At 56.2% G+C, this 19,528-nt stretch overlaps 1 protein-coding gene across 8 annotated transcripts in view; it reads left to right on the forward strand.

Annotated features, from left to right (window-relative positions):
• Positions 1-19,528, forward strand: part of ARHGEF10L (Rho guanine nucleotide exchange factor 10 like) — a 177,960-nt gene that overhangs the window by 139,846 nt on the left and 18,586 nt on the right. For all 8 annotated transcript variants that reach the window (XM_064363360.1, XM_064363357.1, XM_064363356.1 and 5 more), the window contains one exon: positions 4,337-4,485. In XM_064363360.1, the coding sequence (XP_064219430.1) occupies positions 4,337-4,485 (149 nt within the window). The remainder of the gene's footprint in view (positions 1-4,336; positions 4,486-19,528) is intronic.

The raw sequence follows: 19,528 nt of genomic DNA on the forward strand, positions 1-19,528 counted from the left end.
TGGGTTGGGAGGAGGTGAGGCTGGCATGACAAGGACCACAAATAGCAGATACATACAGTTGCATATCCTAGAGCCTGGAAGCCTGGGGTCCATGTTTGAATGGGCCATGTGCCCTCAGAAGGCACTAGGGAAGGATCTGCTCCAGGCCTTGCTCCCAGCTGCTTTGTGGTTCCTCGCTTGCGGTAGCAGAACTCCAGCTCCGAGTGCTGTTCTCCCTGGCTGTGCATCTGTGTGCAGATTTCTTTTTTATGAGGACACAAATCACTGGATTAGGGACCTGTCCCTCTCCAGTATCAACTCATCTCAACTAATCACATCTGCAGTGACCTTCTTTCTCAAGGACGTCACATTCTAAGGTACTGGGGGCTGGGACCTCAACATATGAGGGGCACAGTTTACTCCAGAACAGGGTGTTTGAGGTCCACCTGTTGGCTTCCAGCCTGGGGTTGGAGCCGGTTAGTTTGTCAGAACCAGAAGAGCCACTGGGGACCATTGAACCGCATACCCTCATTTTCTGGATGGGAGCAGACTGTCCAGAGCCCCCTGACTGAGCTGAACCTGCACTCAGTACTCTGCCTCCTGGGCTAGAGCTCCCTGCAGGTGGAAGGGGGCTTTGGCTTGTCCAGGTAGAGTGGAAACCATGGGGCCTGAAGGCTGACATTCTACTGGCTTTCCTGCCTTGCAAACGTGTACATGAAATGCTTGAAATGCTTACTGAACACCTGCTATATGCCATGGACACAGTGGCAAGCAAAATGGACAGGCCACCTGCCCTCATGGAGCTTACAGTCTATAGAGGGAGAGAGAATCAGTAAACAAGCAAAAGTATAAGATTATACATGGTGCTGAGGGCTCCTACAGGAAGGAACTGGTGTTGTGTGAGAGCCTCACCACCCAAATGTGGGATGGGGTGTGCCGCAAAGGCCTCCTCGAGGAGGGGCATAATCTTGGCTCACTGCAACCTCTGCCTCCAGGGTTCAAGTGATTCTCCTGCCTTAGCCTCCTGAGTAGCTGGGATTAAAGGCGCGTGCCACCATGCTCAACTAATTTTTGTATTTTTAATAGAGATGGGATTTCACCATATTGGCCAGGCTGGTCTCAAATTCCTGACCTCACGTGATTCACCTGCCTTGGCCTCCCAAAGTGCTGGGATCACAAGCTTGAGCCACCAGGCCCAGTCTTTATGAGCTTTTTGATCCAACACTATTAGCATTATTAAACTTGATCTCAGTTCATCATTGTGCCCTGGAGTCAGGACTTTTTAGAGGATTTCTGGAGGCTCCCAGCAAACAGAGGAATGGCATTCATGAAGTCCTCAGGGTTTCAGACCCTAGCTCCTACCCTAGGCTGCCACAGTGAGGCTCTGTTCCAGGGGAGTGAATGCAAGGGGTCCTGTGGCCATCAGTGCCAGATAGAGCCCCATTTTTTAGTTTTGGGGGTGTTTTCTCAACATCCCTAGCTGCTTTTTCCCTGGGAGGAGTCCCAGCCCCCATCTCAGCCTCCATTTTCTAGTTTTGGGGGGTGTTTACTCAGCATCCCTAGCTGCTTTTTCCCAGGGAGGGGTCCCAGCCCCCATCTCAGCCATAGCAGCCTAATTAGGTTCCAGGTTCCAGCCACGAACACTACTCACCTCTGGCCACTGGGGGGTGCTCAAAGTCTTGCATTTTCTTGTCTCCAGCATCCCACTGTGGACCAGCATCCCTGGCGGAGGCCTGGTCGCCTTCGGGTCACTTGCCCCTCCTGGACACCAGGCCCAGCTGCAGAGCCCTTCAGAAACCTGAGGGGGGGTTGGAGAAGCAGACCAGGCCGAGTCAGACAGAGCCAAGTTCAAAACCTGTTTGGCCTGTCACCCCTTGGGTGTCTGTGCAAGGTCTTAGCTCCACAGTTGCTGTTGTCACGTTGGTTAAGTGGAGTCAACACTGGCTTCCATGCACTGCTGTGTTGTGGCAAATGACATCAAACAGTAAGAGCCACGGGCACAGACTCCTTTGTAGCTGAAGGAATTGGGGTAGTTATTTAAACTGGCTGTGTCTCAGCCATCTCCGTTATGAGCAGGGATAATAATAGTGTCTACCACACAGGCTTGGTGGGAGTTAAGGAAGTAATTCATGGAAGGAGGGCCTGGCGTGCGGATACAGAACGCTGTGTAACAGCCGCTGTCGAGGCCCCTGACTGTATGCCCAGAAAAATATTCTTGCATATTTCACTGACTTCCTGCAACATCCGGAGAAGCGCAGGCATGGTTATCATGCCCAGTGTAAGATGAGGGAAACTGAGGTCCAGAGAGGCGAAGCCCCCTGTTCAAGTTCACACAGAAGCTCTGGGGCTGAGGACAGCCCTGCTCCGCCTGCTTCCCTTGTGCCCATGCTGGCTGGCTGGACAGAGCGCTCTATGTGCCTGGAGGTTGAGGGGAGTCCTGGTTCCCCTGCTTCTTAGCTGAGCTTGGAGCCTGTCCATTTAAAGTAGGGCACAAGGGCAGAAGGGGAACCTGTTTTATTGATGGGAAAGAGGAGGGGAGGGAGGGAAAACTGGGACCAGCCGAGCATGGGATGGGACAGGGTACAGTAGGGAAGCCTGGGGAGGGGAGGAGTGGGAGTCTAGTCTGGCTCTTCCGACCACACCCCGGCAGTGGCTTCCATCACACACCCTGGGGCCTTTCAGCTTTGGAGACAGCTGTGCCCCATCATGCCACCAAGCAGCTGGCTCAGAAGGGAAGAGTCTGCCTATGATGGGCTGCTCTGTGTTCTTACCAGGGACCCAGTGGAGGGCTGGTGGGGGAGCAGGGCACTAGCAAGCCCACAGCTAGCTGGGTACTGCCTCCCAGTCCTCCGCCACTGCTGCCTGTCTCTCTAGAGTGTGCCATGACCTGGGCTGCCCCAGGCTGGGCCCCAGCTTCCTCCTCAACCTCCCTTTCCCACCTGGAATCCTGACAAGACAGGGAAGCTACCGAGGTTCAGTGTGGCATCAGGTGTGACTTCTGAGAAAAAACAATCTCGGTGCGCACTGCTTGGATGCCAGGGAAAATGGTTCTTGGGTGAGCTGAGCGTCCCAAGAGTGGGGAGGACCTTGCTTGGGCCAGGCTCCTAGGTCTGTCTGGTTTTCAGGGATGGCAGACTAGGCTGAGATTCATTGCCTCTCAGAACATCCTCTGGACCAGGAGTGGGGGCTCATGCCTGTAATCCCAGAACTTTGGGAGGCCAAGGCAGGTGGATCACTTGAGGTCAGGAGTTCAAGATCAGCCTGGCCAACATGGTGAAACCCATCTCTACTAAAAATACCAAAAATTAACCAGGCATGGTGGCGGGCACCTCTAATTCCAGCTACTTAGGAGGCTGAGGCAAGAGAATTGCTGGAACCCAGGGTGGCAGAGGTTGCAGTAAGCCAAGATCATGCCACTGCACTCCAGCCTGGGAAACAGAGTGAGATTTCATCTCAAAAAACAAAAACAAAAAAAATCCTCCACTGCACCTGGCAGCCGTGGTGTTTCTGCAGGAGGAAGAGATTTTGGTAAATTTGACAGAAGTGTCTTGGAATTGGCCAGAAGAGCCATGAGAAATCAAGATTCAGTCTAGATCAGCTGCAGCCTCAGGAAAGTCTTCAGAGACAATCTTCTCAACTCCCCACCCATTCTACAGATGGGGAAACTGAAGCCTTGTAAAGGGTAGAGATGTGCTCAAGGCTCTTAGCAAGCTGGTAGTAGCAGAACCAGGGGGCCAGACCCCAAGTCTCTCGACTCCGGGTCCAGGACACTTTCCACCATATCATGCTGCCTCTTCTGAGAAGCCTCCCTGGATCTCTCCCGGTGCAGAGTTAGTTCCTTCCATCTCAGCAGTTCTCAAGGCCCTTGTGTACGCCTGCTCATTTGTGCTTGGCGTGTCATGCGATAACTGGTGATTAACCTGTTGGTTGCTCTGACCAGTGGGGCTTCCTTGAGGGCGGGGCCTGTGTCTGATTCGTTTCTGTCTTCCCAGCACCTAGTGCGTGGGCTGGCGTGGAGTCGGTGCTTACTACGTGTGTGTGAAATGAATGAATGGGAGAGAGGGAAAGAGAGAGAGAGGCAGGGAAGGGAAGGCGGGAAAGGGAATGGAGGGAGGGAGGAAGGAGGGAGGGAGAGAAGGAAGGAAGGATGAACCAGAGAGTAGGCGTGGGGGATGTGGGACATGAATGATGGGAGTTGGAGGCAGATGGGGATCGCCACCATCCAGCCGGATGGAGAGAGAAAGGCCCTGGGAGAGGGTGTGTGGAGCCCTGCTGAGCCCCCTGCTGCTGGCCTGCATTCCCTGGAGACCTGCTTGCTGCTCCTGGCCCCTGACCCGCCTCCCCTCTCTCCCTGCAGGAGGTGTCCTGTGGGACCTGGAGAGCCCTCCTGTGTGCCTGACTGTGGGGCCCGGACCCATCCGTACCCTGCTGAGCCTGGAGGATGCTGTGTGGGCCAGCTGTGGGCCCCAGGTCACTGTCCTGGAAGCCACCACCCTGCAGCCTCAGGTACTGCCCTCTCCTTTGGCTTGTGTGTGGCCCTGGCGGCTGGCCTCCCTTTTGCTGACCCTTTCTTGCCTCCACCCCGGTACCGCTTTCAGCGCTCAGTGGTGTCTCAGGGATCAATTGGACGGAGTTTGCCGGGAAGCAGAGGGGGCCCGAGGTCCCTATTGGACCCGACCTCTTCCTCTGCCACACGTTGCCAAGGCTACCAAGAGCAGAAAGCACCCACCCGCACTGCGCTGTGGCCTGGATCCTGAGTTGCGTCTGTTGCTGTCTGTGGAAGTGGGACTGGGTTCCCTGTCCGTGGACTGGTACCCAGGACTGGTACCCACAGAGCCCGGGCTGTGCTGAGGGTGTGGCCAGGGTGCAGCCATCCTGGAGGCTGGGCTCTTCAAACCACAGGGAAGGGGAGGCTGCCTGGGTCCCGCCTTCCTCGTTCCAGCACCGTGCTTGTCTTGGCCCCCAGCATGAGGGACTGGTCTGGGGGCTTGTCCCTGGCTCGGCCTCGGCCCATGCCTGTCGCTTACTGACAGCGCTGTCTACTCCTGCAGTCCATCCTGGGTGGGAGACTCAGCCTGGTTCCCCAAGAGGCATTTTGGTGATGTTTGATTTGTTTGGATTATTGATCGGAATGAGTCGCCACCAGGCCCAGAGTGCAGCCCTCCCAGGGTGCTTCCTCTTGAGGGGTGATCTTCCTTTGCCTGCCTAGTTCTCTCTCTTGCAGCAATAAATCAGCTACTCAACACCTGGGGGAAAACACTGAGTGGAGTCCTGGGACCTTAAGAACACAGATGATGGGGGCTGGGCTTTAGATGACACAACTTTCATTTGACACATGGGGAAACTGAGGCACAGGTCTTGTGGATGAGCTCTGAGACTGGCGGCTGAGTCTCAGGGATGTGGCCTGCCCCTTTCCCTGGCTTGCTTTTCCAGTGTTGTAGCAGGACAGAGGTGCTGTCCTCGGATCCAGGCCAGCCCGATCGTCTTCCAGTTCTGCCACCTATACCTGGGCGCCTCTGTGCTGGCCCCGATGGGAGCACGAGGCTTCTAGTCTATAATGGGAATAAGTGTCCCGTTCCTGGAGTCCTTTTCCTTACTGTGTCAGTCAGCGTTCTCTAGAGGAACAGAACCAGTGGGACAGATGTGAATGTGTGTATGTGCATGTACATGTACACACATGTAGGTATGAAAAGACTTATTATAAAGAGTCGGCTCATGGGGCGGTGGGAGGCTGCAAAGCCCCAGCATCTGTGAACAGCCAGCTGGAGACCCAGGCGAGCTGCTGGTGTCGTTCAGTGTGAGTGTGGAGGCCTGGGAACCCTGGAGCTGGTGCAGTGGTGTGTGTTCGAGTTCAAAAGCTGGAGGACCTGAGACCCCAAAAGAGCTGATGCTTCAGTGTGATTCTAAAGGCAGGAAAGAACCGGTGTCTCAGGTGGAAGGTAGTCAGGCAGGGAGCAATTCTCCCCTCTCAGCCTTTTCCATTCAGTCTTCAGCCCTGGGATGAGGCCTGCCCACATTGGGAGGGCCAGTGTGTGACTAGGCCTGCGATTCAGATGCTAATGTCACCCAGAGATACCCTCAGAGACACATCCAGAGCCATGTTTAACCAAATATCTGGGCTCCCCATGGCCCAGTCAAGTTGACACACAAAATTAACCATCGCTCATGGAGGGAGATGATGCTTGGAAGCCATGGTACCTGGCCAGTGCCAGCCTGGGAGGGAACTGATCAGTGTCTCTTCCTGGGGTGCTGGGAAGGGGAGGTGGAGTTACCCAGCCCAGCTCCTTAGACGGGAGGGAGAGGCAGCGCCATGTGCAGGACAGCAGGTGAGCTTTTGCTCCTTTGAGGAGCAAGGGCCTGGGGGCTGATGGCGACTCCTGGGCTGGGCCCCCTTCATTGGGTTGCATGAGCTGCAACCGCTCCACTCATGTCCGGGACCTGGCCCTGAGGACCTCTTACCTCACTGGTGCTACTAGGCTGGGCCAAGGGCCAGTGAGACACCAACAGGAGGGGAAACTCCTGCCTTAGCGCTTCCCTCTGTCCCCTTTCTCCCAAGAACATCTGGGGCAACTGCAGCAGCAGACTCCCATTCCAGCCCCTGGTTCATGCTGGGGCTTCACTGTCCTTCCCCCAGCCAACCCCACCCCATTACTTCCCAGCTCCTGGTTCACGCTGGGGCTTCCCAGCTCTCCCCCCAGCCCACCCCACCCTATCTCTTCCCAGCCCCTAGTTAACACTAGGGCTTCCCTGCCCTCCCCACAGCCTACCCTTCCCCATCCCTTTCCAGCCCCTGGTTCACACGAGGGCTTCCCTGCCCTCCTCCCAGCCCACCCCACCCCATCCCTTTCCAGCCCCTGGTTCATGCTGGGGCTTTCCTGCCCTCCCCACAGCTTACCCAACCCCATCCCTTCCCAGCCCCTAGTTTGCACTGGAGAGCTTCCCTGCCCTTCCCCCAGCCCATCCCACCCATCACTTTCCTCCAAGGGCCTTGCACTTCCTCGACCTTCTGTGAGGAAGGTGAGTGAGGAGCACTGGCTTTCCCAGGGCCTTTCTCATCCCCTGACCCACCTGGGTCTCAAGCCAGGAAGAAGGACATGTCTGACCCCTTGGCTTGCCTCCCACAGCAGCCCCCACAGCAAGTGTCCCAGCACGGTCTTCACAGCAGGTCTGACTGCCCTTTGGGCCCCCTGGCACAGAGTCTGACCCAGCCCAGGAGAACACTGGTGGATAGGTGCTCGGCCTATAGGCCTAGTGTGCTGGGTGCCCATTCAGGGCAGTGGTGTGAGGAGGAAGGGAGGCCCAGCCGGCTCTGGGGGCCTCCAATCTGCTGGGGGAGAGCCAGCCCTTGGGGTGACCTTCAGTCTGATGTGGAAGACACAGCCTGCCTTTGCTGGGGGGCCTTCCGTCTGGTCGAGGAGACACAGCCTGCCCTTGGAGGACCTCTAGTCTGATGAGGGAGACCCAGCCCCTGTTCTCAATATGGGGGGAGTGGGCCCCAAGGGCAGAGAGAGAATGGGAGGGGAGGCAGCAGGCCCTCAGAGCTCCCTGTTGGCCAGAGGACATTCTCTGTGCTGCCAGTAGGAGAATTGGGACACACGAGGTAGGAGGCACCTCAGGAAACAGGAGGCTGGTGAACTGAGAGGGGTTTCCGAGGAAGAATCTTCTAAGGAAGGAGTCTGGAGGTGGCGGAAGCCAGAAACCACAGGCAGAGGCCTGCAGGAGCAGAAAAGTGGCTGCCAACTGCTGGAAGGGGAGGTGTGAGTGGCACAGAGCTGCCTCTGTGAGCTAGGCCTTTGGGGCTCCTCCCTGGCTCTCCTGGCAGCTCAGGAGCACTCGAGACTTCAGAAGGACGGAGGACTGGGAGGCATCATTGAAGACAGCAATCCCTGCCCATGTTCCAACTCGGGGTGGCTGGTACCCTGCCCCTTGGAGGTGTGCAGTTTGAGAGCAGGCTGCTTCAGATGGGACCCTGGCTGTGCCCCTGCCAAGCTATGCAACCTTGGATGAGTCACCGAGCCTTCCTGGGCCTCAGTTACTTCATCTATAGAATGGAATGATAATAGTACCAGTGGGGACAGACTGAGAGCATTCAAGTGAAAGGGCTGCTTCACAGGGTCTCGGCATGTGGCGAGGGCTGGATGGACATTATTTGCTGTCATTGTAATAATTTGCCTTTCTTAAATCCGCATTGCTGATATGTCATTTATTTGGAAAATCAAGCTGCTGCCGGAGTGGGTGTTGTCAGTGGGCGTGGGGCATCGAGCCCACACTGCGGGCCTGCCATCCTCTTGCTTCACTGGAAGGCAACCTTCCTTCTGCCGACAGCTGCCGGGAGCATGGGATAGATGGCAGAGGGAAGGACAGGAGCCCCGGTCAGGCCCTGCCTGGCTCTCACCTGTTTTTGCCCCTTGTCAGCTGTAGTGAAGTCCACTCCTAGCTCACACAGCTCAGCTCTGGCGTGACCATCCCTGGGGCCCCGCTGACCACCAGGCTACAGCACGAGGCTGCGATGATTTAAGATTAGTTCCGGACCAGCTGCTCTAAAGAAGGGGATCAATATGGCCTTTCACCTGCTTTGCACACCTTGGGGGGCATCAGGAGGGCTGCTGGCTGGAGGGAGGCGAGGTGGAGGAAGGGGCAGCCAGGGAGCCTCTGCAGCAGGGGCCAGAGGAGCACGTGCCCCCGTCTGCAGCCAGGGAAATTGAAAAGTTTCTGTTCACTGCGCGGTGCGGGCAGCTTGCCTTCAGTACACACAATCATTCGGCACAGTAACAAGGTGATCGCCATGCATATTTAATAAAGCCATGCTCCTGCTGCTTAGAATAGAGGGGAAGGCGGCTCCAGCTTTGTGCCGGAGCTCTGGAAATGGCTCCGTCTGGCTGCGCTAACCACTGCTCGACCTGCGCCGGGACTGCCCGGCTCCACGCTCACCACAGCGGCCACTGCACGACCAGCCAGGCCTGAGGGAGCTGCCTGGAGCCTGGGCTGCAGCTGCTTTCTCACTGGCTGTGCTCTCATCTGCATGCCTAGGGCTCAGCACCTGTGGGCTGTGCCTTGCGTGCCATGTCGATTGTAGCACGCTGCCTTCAGAGGAAGGGCATTCCTTGCTGGCAGCCGTGAGGCACAATCTGCCCCACGCTTGAGAAAACTCCCTGTGGGGTTTGAGATTCTTGGAGCTGTTCCGTGCTCCAAGCCAGGGGACCCAGGCCCACATGTGAAAACACAGGGGCTTAATCTAGGGACTGTGTGACCTCTAAGGGGCTTCTTCTGATTCCTCCCACCCTCAGGAGGTAATCCTAACCAATGTATATTGAGCGCTTCCTTCAGACCAGAAATGGGTTTTGCACTTTACCTGTATGATCCCATTTAATCCTCAAATCATGCTTTGAGATGAATACTATTATTCCCACTTTACAGATGAGGAAACAGGGCACAGATGGGTTAAGTAACTTGTCCAAGGTCACACAGCTAGAGGAGGCAGAGTTGGGATTTGAGCACAGGCATTCTGAGTCTTAAGCCTGTGCTTAACCTGCCCACTTTGGAAGTCAGAAGGCTTAGTTTCCTTTGGGCTGCCTGGGCCCCTGAAGCTTTCTGAGTCAGATGGAACTCTGGGGAGCGCCTCATGTTTCCATGAGCATGGCTTTTGGGCTCAGGACTGTGGCGTGTTCACGTTCCTCTTGGTTTCCGTAGTGCCTGGCTCATTGGCCCCCAGCAGGGGCTCCCAATCCAGGCCCCCTGTGTGAGGTGCTGAGGCACAGAAATGAGCAAGGTGGGCTCAGCTCTTTGGGAGCTCGGAAGCCCAGGGGAGACGGGAACCCAGGGGAGGCAGGAGGGGTGCCAGATCCAGCAGGATGCAGGCCAGGAGCAGAAGACAGTTGTCTGGAGGTCAGGATCCCTGAGCCAGGCTGTACGGGTGAGTCGGTGGTGACTGTGAAGGAAGAGGGGAAGTGTGTTCTGGGCAGAAGAAGGCACCACGAGCCACGCCCAGGCCAGAGGCAGCCGGTGAGTGGCCAGATGGCCTCGCAGGGTGGGGCGCCTGACCTGGGGACTGCTTCCCTGAGGCCCACGTGGCCTGGACTGTGCGCCTCGTCCAGCTGGTCCCTGCTGGGCCGCCTTGACCTGTTTTACGCCACCCTCCCCTGCAGAGCTGGCGCCGCGGTCTGTCTCTGGGTTTTGCACTTGCCCACCAGCTGCTTGTTCAGCTCCTTGATCCCAGCGGAGGCAGAAGCGAGGCCTGTTAAATAATAATGTCGCTCACCGGGGCCCGTGTCAACACCACGTCCTCCGCGTTCATGATGTAGATCGCGCCGCCTTCAAAGTCTAATCCAGTCGTCTGGAGTTCATTTTAACTGATCGCTGGAGGGGGAAGCCGGCTGTGGGATGATTGTTGCATCTTAATTTAAAAAAACTTATTGGGAACTGGCTGATAGCAGGCCTGCGGCACGCAGGGTGTACTCCATTGCATAGAGGGCGGGTGCTGGGCAAGGCTGCTCCCTGACAAGGTGTGGGCTGGGGTCTCTGCCACCCTGGCTCAGGGGAGGACAGCAGTAGTGACAGGGAGGGGTGGTGGGGACCGGCTGGGCTGTGAATACCCGTTGTGCTATTGGATCTCTGCAAAGTTGAGGAGTGACCTGCTGGGCCCATTTTACAGATGGGGACATGGACTAGAAGCCAGGCCTGTTGGCTTGCCATCTGCAGCCATGCTGGCCCCTCTGCTAGTCTTAAAACATGCCAAGCACCTTCCCACCACCAGGCCTTCGCCTCTGTGGCTCCCTCTGCCTGGAACACCATTCCCCTCCCATGTGGCTTCTCTGTTGCTGGGGTCTCGGCTTAACTGCTGCCTCCTCAGTGAAGCTGCCCTGACTGCTCCAGCTGAGTCATCCCCACCCCTTCCTGGTCTCAGCACATAGCTGGCTTTATTGCCTTCAGAGTGTTGGTCACTTTCTGCAATTATCTCCTTGAGTGCCGTTGTCCGTCTGCACCACTGGGATGTAAGCACCATGGAAACGGCGACTCGCTGCCTTGTTAACCAGTGAGTCCCAGGGCCGGGCAGGGCGCAGCCTCTCAGCCAGTTAGGGGTGAGTGTGCAGGCACCCTCCTCCTCCACAGTGGAGCCACCTCTGCAGGATGGTCACAGGGCCCTCAAAGGACTCTGCAGGGGTTAGGCATTGCCGAAGGTTTAAGATCTGGGCTCTGGGAGGCAGGGGTGCCCTGGGGCAGTTAGGGAAGTGTACTTGAAGAACTGTACCTTCAAGGAAGTAGGGCAAGGGGGCCCCTCCCGAGAGAGGGGAGGGAGGAATTTGCCGAAGGGGCTTGTCCAGAGGATGTGTGGCCAGTGGGATTGTCCCTGCCTGGATGGCCGCCAGGGACAGATGGACAGCTGTGTCACTCGGGGGTGAGGGCCCTGCCTGGACCTGCCCCGGCAGCAGCCCTGTGGTGTTTCTATGGCAACACCCTTCCCCCAAGCAGAGTTTCAGCCTCCCTAGTGCAGTTGCAAGAAGCACAGGCCTGGGCCCTGCCTGGAAAGTGCTGGAACTCGGGGTGAGTGATGTCAGCTTTGGGACCCCAGGCCTGGCTCCTGCCTTACAGGGCTGTGGTGGGGTTAACTGGGGCAGTCCCTCCCCCATTAGAGCCTGGCTCTCCATCCTTGGAGAAGCCTGTCTGGACCATTTCACCTCCTACACACGCCACAGCTACATGCTGGCATCCTGGGGTGGATTATGGGATTAACTAGACTGGAGCTGAGTGGGGTAGGACTGGGCCTGGCTGGCTCCCATTGTTACCATTGTATCTCTGTGGCCCAAGACCAGGCCTGACGCAGAGTAGGTGCTTGGTAAAGGGTGGCTAAGGCCAGAAGGGCAGTTCTTAGGGAGATGGGCCTGTCTGTGGTGTTTCCCCAAGTGTAGAGTTGGCGCTGCAGAGCAGCTGACCAAGCCTTGATTTTAACCAGTTTCAGAGCTTGAAGGTGCTTCGCGAAGCGCGTGCTGTCAGCAATCTTCTCTGAGTCTGACGCCTCCCCGTGGTTCCTCTGCACTGGCCTCTCATACCGGCACTCCTGCTTTTTGTCCCTAAGCATGATGGAGAAGAAACTTCTCTGGGCTCCTGGCCACCAACAGTCCCTCAATTTCCCCTGCCCCTCACCCCCACAGCCGCCTTCCCCACCCTTAATTTTCATGTTTAGTGCCCAAACTTAGTTTGCATGTATTAGCTGTTGTAAATCTATCATGCCAGTGTGACGCGGCATGAATAATGCATCACTGGGCTGTATTAGTTTTCTGTCTCCTATCTTATTTATGACACGAAACGGGTGGGAATTTGCAAAAGAGAAATCCAGGCGCGGGGCTTCTTGGGTAATGGTATGCAAATTGGCATGAGGGTAAAAAGATGCACCAGGCCCTCCCGGCACCCACGAGCTGCCGAGGGGGAGCACCCGGCGTCTGGGCCACCAGGGGAATGTGCAGGATCCCCCATCCCATCCCCACACGGAGTCGGCTCTGTTCAGCAGTTTGTCTTAATTTTTTTTGTTAATGTGTGTGTCATTGTGGTTGTCACCCTGTTATGCTTTTTAAATTAAAAGTTGGCAAGCGACACTTGAGAAATGGATTTTCTAAAAACTGTGGAGACTTCCCAGGAGGCTCCAACAAGAGCAAGTTCACAGGGAAGGTGAGCGTTTTCCAGCATCAGGAAGGCTTGGAGTTAGACGTTCAGAAGGACTCCCTTTCAGGAAGTTTGTGAAGAATGGGAGGGAGGGGTAAGTTTGGGATCCCATGGGGTCTTCCTCCGTGGAGGGGTCAGAAGTAAGTTGGCCAACTCGGGCCTAAAGTAAGTAAGGAGCATCTCAAGGGATGTCTCGTGGGGCAGCAGATGGTGAAGGGTCAGGCCGCCAGTTGCCTCTCTCCTCACCTGGAAGAGCTCAGATCTTTCCTGTGTCTAGCGCTTGGTTTACCCCCATCCAGAAGACTTAGGTGATGAAAAGATTTCATGATTTTAAAAAGAAGTTGGTTAGGCTGGGCGCAGTGGCTCACGCCTGTAATCCCAGCACTTTGGGAGGCCGAGGTGGGTGGATCATGAGGTCAGGAGTTCGAGACCAGCCTGACCAACATGGCGAAACCCTGTCTCTACTAAAAATTAAAAAAAAAAAAAAAAAAAAAATTAGCCAGGCATGGTGGCGTGCACCTGTAATCCCAGCTACTCAGGAGGCTGAGGCAGGATAATCACTTGAGCTCAAGAGGTGGAGGTTGCAGTGAGCCAAGATTGTGCCACTGCACTCCAGCCTGGGCCACCGAGCGAGACTCTGTCTTAAATAAATAAGTAAGTAAATAAGAAAAAAGTTGGGAGCTCATGGCTCAGGGAACAGGCTCTGTGAAGCCTGACCTGGAGCAGGAAGGAAGCTGGAGGAGAAAGGGAGCCAGGACAGGGAAAGAGGATGGATAAACAGCTTGGAGAGGACATATGGGATGGGAGGTGAGGAAGGGGCACTGGCACAGCAGGGGCAGTGCTGTCCTTGTGAGCCACTCCCCAGTCTCAGCTGCTGGCAGCCAGCCCCCCATCCTCACCTCCCCTCCACTCTGCATGTCTCTTCCACATCCCCCTCTCCTCGGAGCCCTGCAGCAGGGAGAGGGGGAGGGTAGATGCCCAAGGGGCAGCTGCCCAGTCCTAGAATTGGCAAGGAACAAATAGAGCCATGGACATGGATCCGCAGAATGCTAGCCGCTGGGCTGAGGGCTTAGCGTACTGGAAGCCAAGCCCTGGGTGTGATTAGGGAGCCTTCCTCCCTGGGTGGTTGGGGAGAATGAATGAGGTCACACGTGCAGAGGGTGTAGGCCAATGCCTAATGCACACTCAGGCAGAGTGGCCACTACGCAATGGTCCTCTGTGGGCCTGGTAGCCGGGCTGCAGGGAGGGCCCACGGCAGGCAATCTCTGCACGCCTACCCCTGCATGCCTTGTCTGAGTGGGCTTGGATGGTGGTCGGTGTGGCCTCAGAGGCTGGGTTGGCTGGCCTTTCCACTGGTGGCCTCAGTTTCCTTCCGTAAAATGGGGATAATTACAGAACCTGCCCCAGGACTAAGCAGCTCCACGTACATGCAGCTCCCAGGGCTGTGCCAGGGCTATGCCTTGTAGGAGGAAGCATCGGGTGTCAGTTATGTCACTGTGGTCACAGGACTTGCTCAGGGTGCCCAGGACCACACACTCGGGGGTGGAGCCAGGATCCCAGGGTGCCTCTGGCTCCAAAGCCCCGCCTGGTCTGCCATCCTCTGCCTCGTGAGCCCTGTGTTGCATTGTGTCTTGTGGGTGTGATGCCTACACCATCCTCCCTCCAGATGGCAAAATATCTGTGAGCAGGGACAGTGTCTTATTCCCTCCGCACTGTCCTGCGGTGCAGGTGCAGACATTGACTTGGCTTCTCTCTCTCCTTTGCTTTCTTTCTCTCCCAAATCTCCCTTTTCCCTACACCAGCTCTTCCCTTCTGCCTGGCTCTGAGCCTTCCAGGGCTCCAGCTACTCCTGGGACCCTTGGCCCATGGTGTTCACATGACTAGTGGGCCCTGATGGGGGCTGCTGACAACAGGTGAAGCCCAGGTTCTTGGCTCCTCTTAGGTACCTGGGGATAGAAGGGAGCTTCATAGCGTGGGTGGTGACACCAGCCCAGTGACAGCACAGGGCCTGCAGAGCAGGTGCCCCAATGATGGAATCTCACCTACAGGAGAGGATGCAGGTCAGCCTCATATATGTGCCCAGCTGTGGGGCAGACATACCTGCCACTGATCCGAGGAGCACAGGAAGGAACCCAGGAGGCGAGTGAGAGTGGGGCTGGTGTGGGCCAGGCTCCCTGGAGTGCATTCAGCGGGAGAGCTCCTGAGAAGCGTGAGCTGATGCCTGTGTGTGTACACACGTGTACCCATACCCACACCCGCACACATACCTGCAGGTGCGGGTGCAGATATGTGTGCGGGCGTGGGTGTGGGTGTGGGTACAGGTGTTGTATGCAGGTGTGTGTGCAAGTGTATGTGCAGGCATGGGTGCAGGTATGTATACAGGTGTGGGCATAGGGGTGTGTACAGGTGTGTGTGGGTGTAGGTGTGGTACAGTGTGTGCAGGTGTGAGTGCAGGTATGTGTGCAAGTGTGTGTGCAGGTGTGGGTGCAGGTGTGGGTGTAGGGGTGTGTACAGGTATGTGTGCAGATGTGGGTGCAGGTATGTGTGCAAGTGTGTGTGCAGGTGTGTGTGCAGGCATGTGTGCAAGTGTGGGTGTAGGTGTGTGTGCCGGCGTGGGTGCAGGTGTGTGTGCAGGTGTGGGTGTAGGGGTGTGTACAGGTGTGGGTGCAGGCGTGGGTGCAGGTATGTGTGCAAGTGTGTGTACAGGTGTGTGCAGGCATGGGTGCAGGTATGGGTGCAGGTGTGGGTGTAGGTGTGGGTCAGGTGTGTGTGCAGGTGTGGGTGCAGGTATGTGTGTGGGTGTGGGTGTAGGTGTGGGTAAGGTGTGTGTGCAGGCATGTACAGGTATGTATGAGGGTGTGGGTGTAGGGGTGTGTACAGGTGTGTGTGCAGTTGTGGGTGCAGGTATGTGTGCAAATGTGTGTGCAGATGTGTGCAGGCGTGGGTGTAGGGGTGTGTACAGGTGTGTGTGCAGGTGTGTGCAGGCGTGGGTGTAGGGGTGTGTACAGGTGTGTGTGCAGGCGTGGGTGCAGGTATGTGTGCAGGTGTGTGTGCAGGTGTGTGTGCAGGTGTGGGTGTAGGGGTGTGTACAGGTGTGTGTGCAGGCGTGGGTGCAGGTATGTGTGCAAGTGTGTGTGCAGGTGTGGGTGCAGGTATGGGTGTATGTGTGGGTGTAGGGGTGTGTACAGGTGTGTGTGCAGGTGTGTGTGCAGGTATGGGTGTATGTGTGGGTGTAGGGGTGTGTACAGGTGTGTGCATGTGTGGGTGCTGGTATGTGTGCAAGTGTGTGTGCAGGTGTGGGTGCAGGTATGTGTGCAGGCGTGGGTGTAGGGGTGTGTACAGGTGTGTGTGCAAGTGTGTGCAGGTATGTGTGCAAGTGTGTGCAGGTGTGTGTGCTGGCGTGGGTGCAGGTATGGATGCAGGTGTGGGTATAGGGGTGTGTACAGGTGTGTGTGCAGGTGTGTGTGCAGGTATGGATGCAGGTGTGGGTGTAGGGGTGTGTACAGGTGTGTGCATGTGTGGGTGCCAGTATGTGTGCAAGTGTGTGTACAGGTGTGTGCAGGCATGGGTGCAGGTGTGGGTGTAGGGGTGTGTACAGGTGTGTGTGTAGGTGTGGATACAGGCATGGGTGCAGGTGTGGGTGTAGGGGTGTGTACAGGTGTGTGTGCAGGCAGAGGTGCAGGTATGTGTGCAGGCGTGGGTGTAGGGGTGTACGGGTGTGTGTGCAGGTGTGGGTGCAGGTATGTGTGCAGGTGTGGGTGTAGGGGTGTGTACAGATGTGTGTGCAAGTGTGTGTGCAGGTGTGGGTGCAGGTATGTGTGCAAGTGTATGTTCAGGTGTAGGTGCAGGCATGGGGTGGTGGAGGGCCAGGAGTGGTGTCTGGATTCCACCATTCAAGATCATGCAGGCGAGGCCTGCAGGCTCCACATGACTCCCCTATGCAAAGCTCAGAGCAGAGCAGGGCAGCCACAGCCAGTACCTGGGGACACTTTCTGGGCCTCATGCTGAGGCTTGACTGCTGGAGGATCTTTCTAGAACAAAACTCCTGTCACATTTGACCCTGCATCAGAACCATGCAGGCTGCCTGTGGCCCAAAATCAAGGCCCCCCAAACTGCACTTGGTCACTATCCCTTGGGATCCCCTTCTCCAGCCACTGGACAGGTCCCAGTCCCCCAAAGGCTCTACCTGGGCACTCCATGCCCCCGGGCCTTTGCACCCACCACTCTCGTGCTGGGACCCTCAGCCTGTCTTCTGATTGGGCAGATTCTTAGTGGTCACTCTCACTTCCTACCCCTTTCTCCATGGAACCCGACTGCCCCCACTGGTTCTTCTCTGGGCTGGCTTAGTCCTCACTCCCTCCTCCTTCGCCCTCACTGCATCGGGCTGTAAACAGGACTCTGAGCATCTCCCTAGCTATGCTGTGTCCTCAGGGCCTAGGAGGGGCCTGGCAGGCACGGATGCCCCATGAGGTTGGCTGAATGAGTGAGCAGGACCAAGGAAAGGATATGGGCAGGGGCAGTCGCATGCCTGTGATCAGGCAGGCGTAGGAAATCTCTTTACATCAGGCAAGGAGCCCATAGTGACCAAACTCCTATTGTGTGCCGGGGTCTCAGCCAGAGACCTGATTTTGCCTTTGTTGCTTCACTTTCTAGATGTTAAATGTATCCAGAGAAACAACCCCGACTGCGCCTGCTCGCCGGCACCCTCTCGCACGCACAGTTGTTCTTTCTTGTGCCTCACCACTGTCTGTCTGTCTCTCTCTCTCAGCACTCACTCGTCTCTCCCTCCCTGGTGGTCTGGTTTGTGTGCTTACTCTCTGCTAATCTCAGCTTCTATCTCCGTATTGGTGTCTCCTTTGGTCGGTGCCATCCCGGCTCTTCCAGCCCCTCTGGCCCAGGGTGGGCACTGGCTGGAGCTTCAGTCCCTGTGCTTGGCACTGGGTCCCAGCAGCTGCCCCTGCCTTCATAGACCTGTCTCTCTGACGTGGTAGGGGATGGGGATTATGGGGGGAGAGACCACTATCACCCACTTAGGTCCCAGAGACTGCTTTGAGCTCTCCGCTGGCAGGAACTCAGGTCATCTTATGGCAGCCCTGTGCAGTAGGTACTGTTAATATGATCACGTCCACTTTAAAATGGAAGAACCCAAAGCAGGAAGTGGCGGGGTTGGGACCTGAACCCTGTGGGTCTGCCCCTGGGCCTGTGGCTTGACTGCTTCTTGAAAACAGCAAATAGATAACAAGAAAATCTCAGGCCACTGTGAGCATGCCATGCAGACCCAGGCTGGGTGCCACCGCTGCCTGCACAGGTCACTCCTCTGCTGGGCCTCCCTGTCCTCTGAATAGAGGCCTGATGGTCCTTCCTTCCTCATGGGGGCTGCGGGTGAGCTGAGCTGAGCTGAGGGCAGCCTAGCACGTGCAGGAGCTGGAAGATGCCTGGCCCCCTCTCTATGGCTCAGTCTTCACCAGGTCCCCAGGTTGGTGGGCAGGCGCAGGCACTAGCTCAGCGCTGGCACCTGCTTGTAGAGGGCAAGCCTGAACCAGCTGCCAGGGGTAAGATTCACAGCAAAGGTGCTGGCCCCAGGTGGCCCAGATGGCCCAGGTGGCTGGAGGCACAGCCCTCCCTCCTAAAGTGTTGATGCTGGAGAAGAAATGCTAGACTAGCTGTCATAATTGAAAAAAACAAAAGGAAATTAAACAGGACTAATGAGAATATCAATAGCCCATACTTCAAAATGCTTTTTCTATTCCACTTCCTCCAGAACAGCCAGGTGCACTGATGGATTTTAGTTTAGTGGTTTTTTTTTTTTTTTTTTTGAGATGGGAGTTTTGTTGCCCAGGCTGGAGTGCAGTGGCGTGATCTTGGCTCACTGCAACCTCTGCCTCCCAGGTTCAAGCGATTCTCCTGCCTCAGCCTCTCAAGTAGCTGGGATTACAGGCATGCGTCACTACACTTGGCTAATTTTGTATTTTTAGTAGAGGTGAGGTTTTGCCATGTTGTCCAGGCTGGTTTCAAACTCCTGACCTCAGGTGATCTGCCCGCCTTGGCCTCCCAAAGTGCTGGGATTACAGATGTGAGCCACCGCACCTGGCCGGATTTTAGTTTTATTTTGCTTTCAAAGGAAAAATGTTGGCACGGCCAGGACAGGGCAGTGCTCTCTGCAGTGGCGCTTTCTGTATGCGTTGGTCTGGGTTATTGGCCGTCTATCTTCTTGTGTGGTTAGTAACAAGTCAGCCTTACTGTAGGAATTGTTAAATTTTTTGGAGGTAGGCAAGGGTGGTTTACAGACCTCTTTGAAATGCTGGTAAAAATAACTGACCATCTTTCTAGAAAGACACACCAAAGATACCAAATTGTGCACAATCAATTCCAAAATGGATTGTTAAAGGAAATTTGGAGCTGGCAGGGACGTCCATCCCTCTGTCCCTTGCGGGCTCCCACGATGGCCCTGAGCTAGGAGAGTCCAGCATCCAGTGAAGTCTCGCTTGACAGGAATGACCTCACCCCTACCTTACAGGTAAATGAACAGAGACCCAGAGACCCTAACCAGTCTGCTGGGAAGAGGTGGAGCAGACGTTGCATTGGAGCCTCCCTGAGAAATGCGTTAGGCAGGGCAGATCTGCTCCTGGTGCACAATCTCTTGGCCTCAACCAGGTCAGACTCTGGGGGCAGGAGTGTTGGGGAGTCAGACAGAGCCCACAGAGAGGCATTTATCCATGGCTTGGAGGCTGAGTATCAGCACTGAAGTCCTGTTAGGGTGACCTAGTGCCTTGGTTTGACCAGGATTGAGGAATTCCCTGGGGTTTGGGGCTTCCGGTGCGGCAGCCCGGACAGTCCTGGGAAAACCGGGTCGGTTGGGTCACCCTAGGCTTGAATCTGGCTTTCCTCCCAT

Source organism: Aotus nancymaae, unplaced genomic scaffold, assembly GCF_030222135.1.
Source record: "Aotus nancymaae isolate 86718 unplaced genomic scaffold, 86718_ANA_hifiasm-v0.15.2.pri h1tg000053l, whole genome shotgun sequence".
Taxonomy (NCBI): Eukaryota; Metazoa; Chordata; class Mammalia; order Primates; family Aotidae; genus Aotus; species Aotus nancymaae.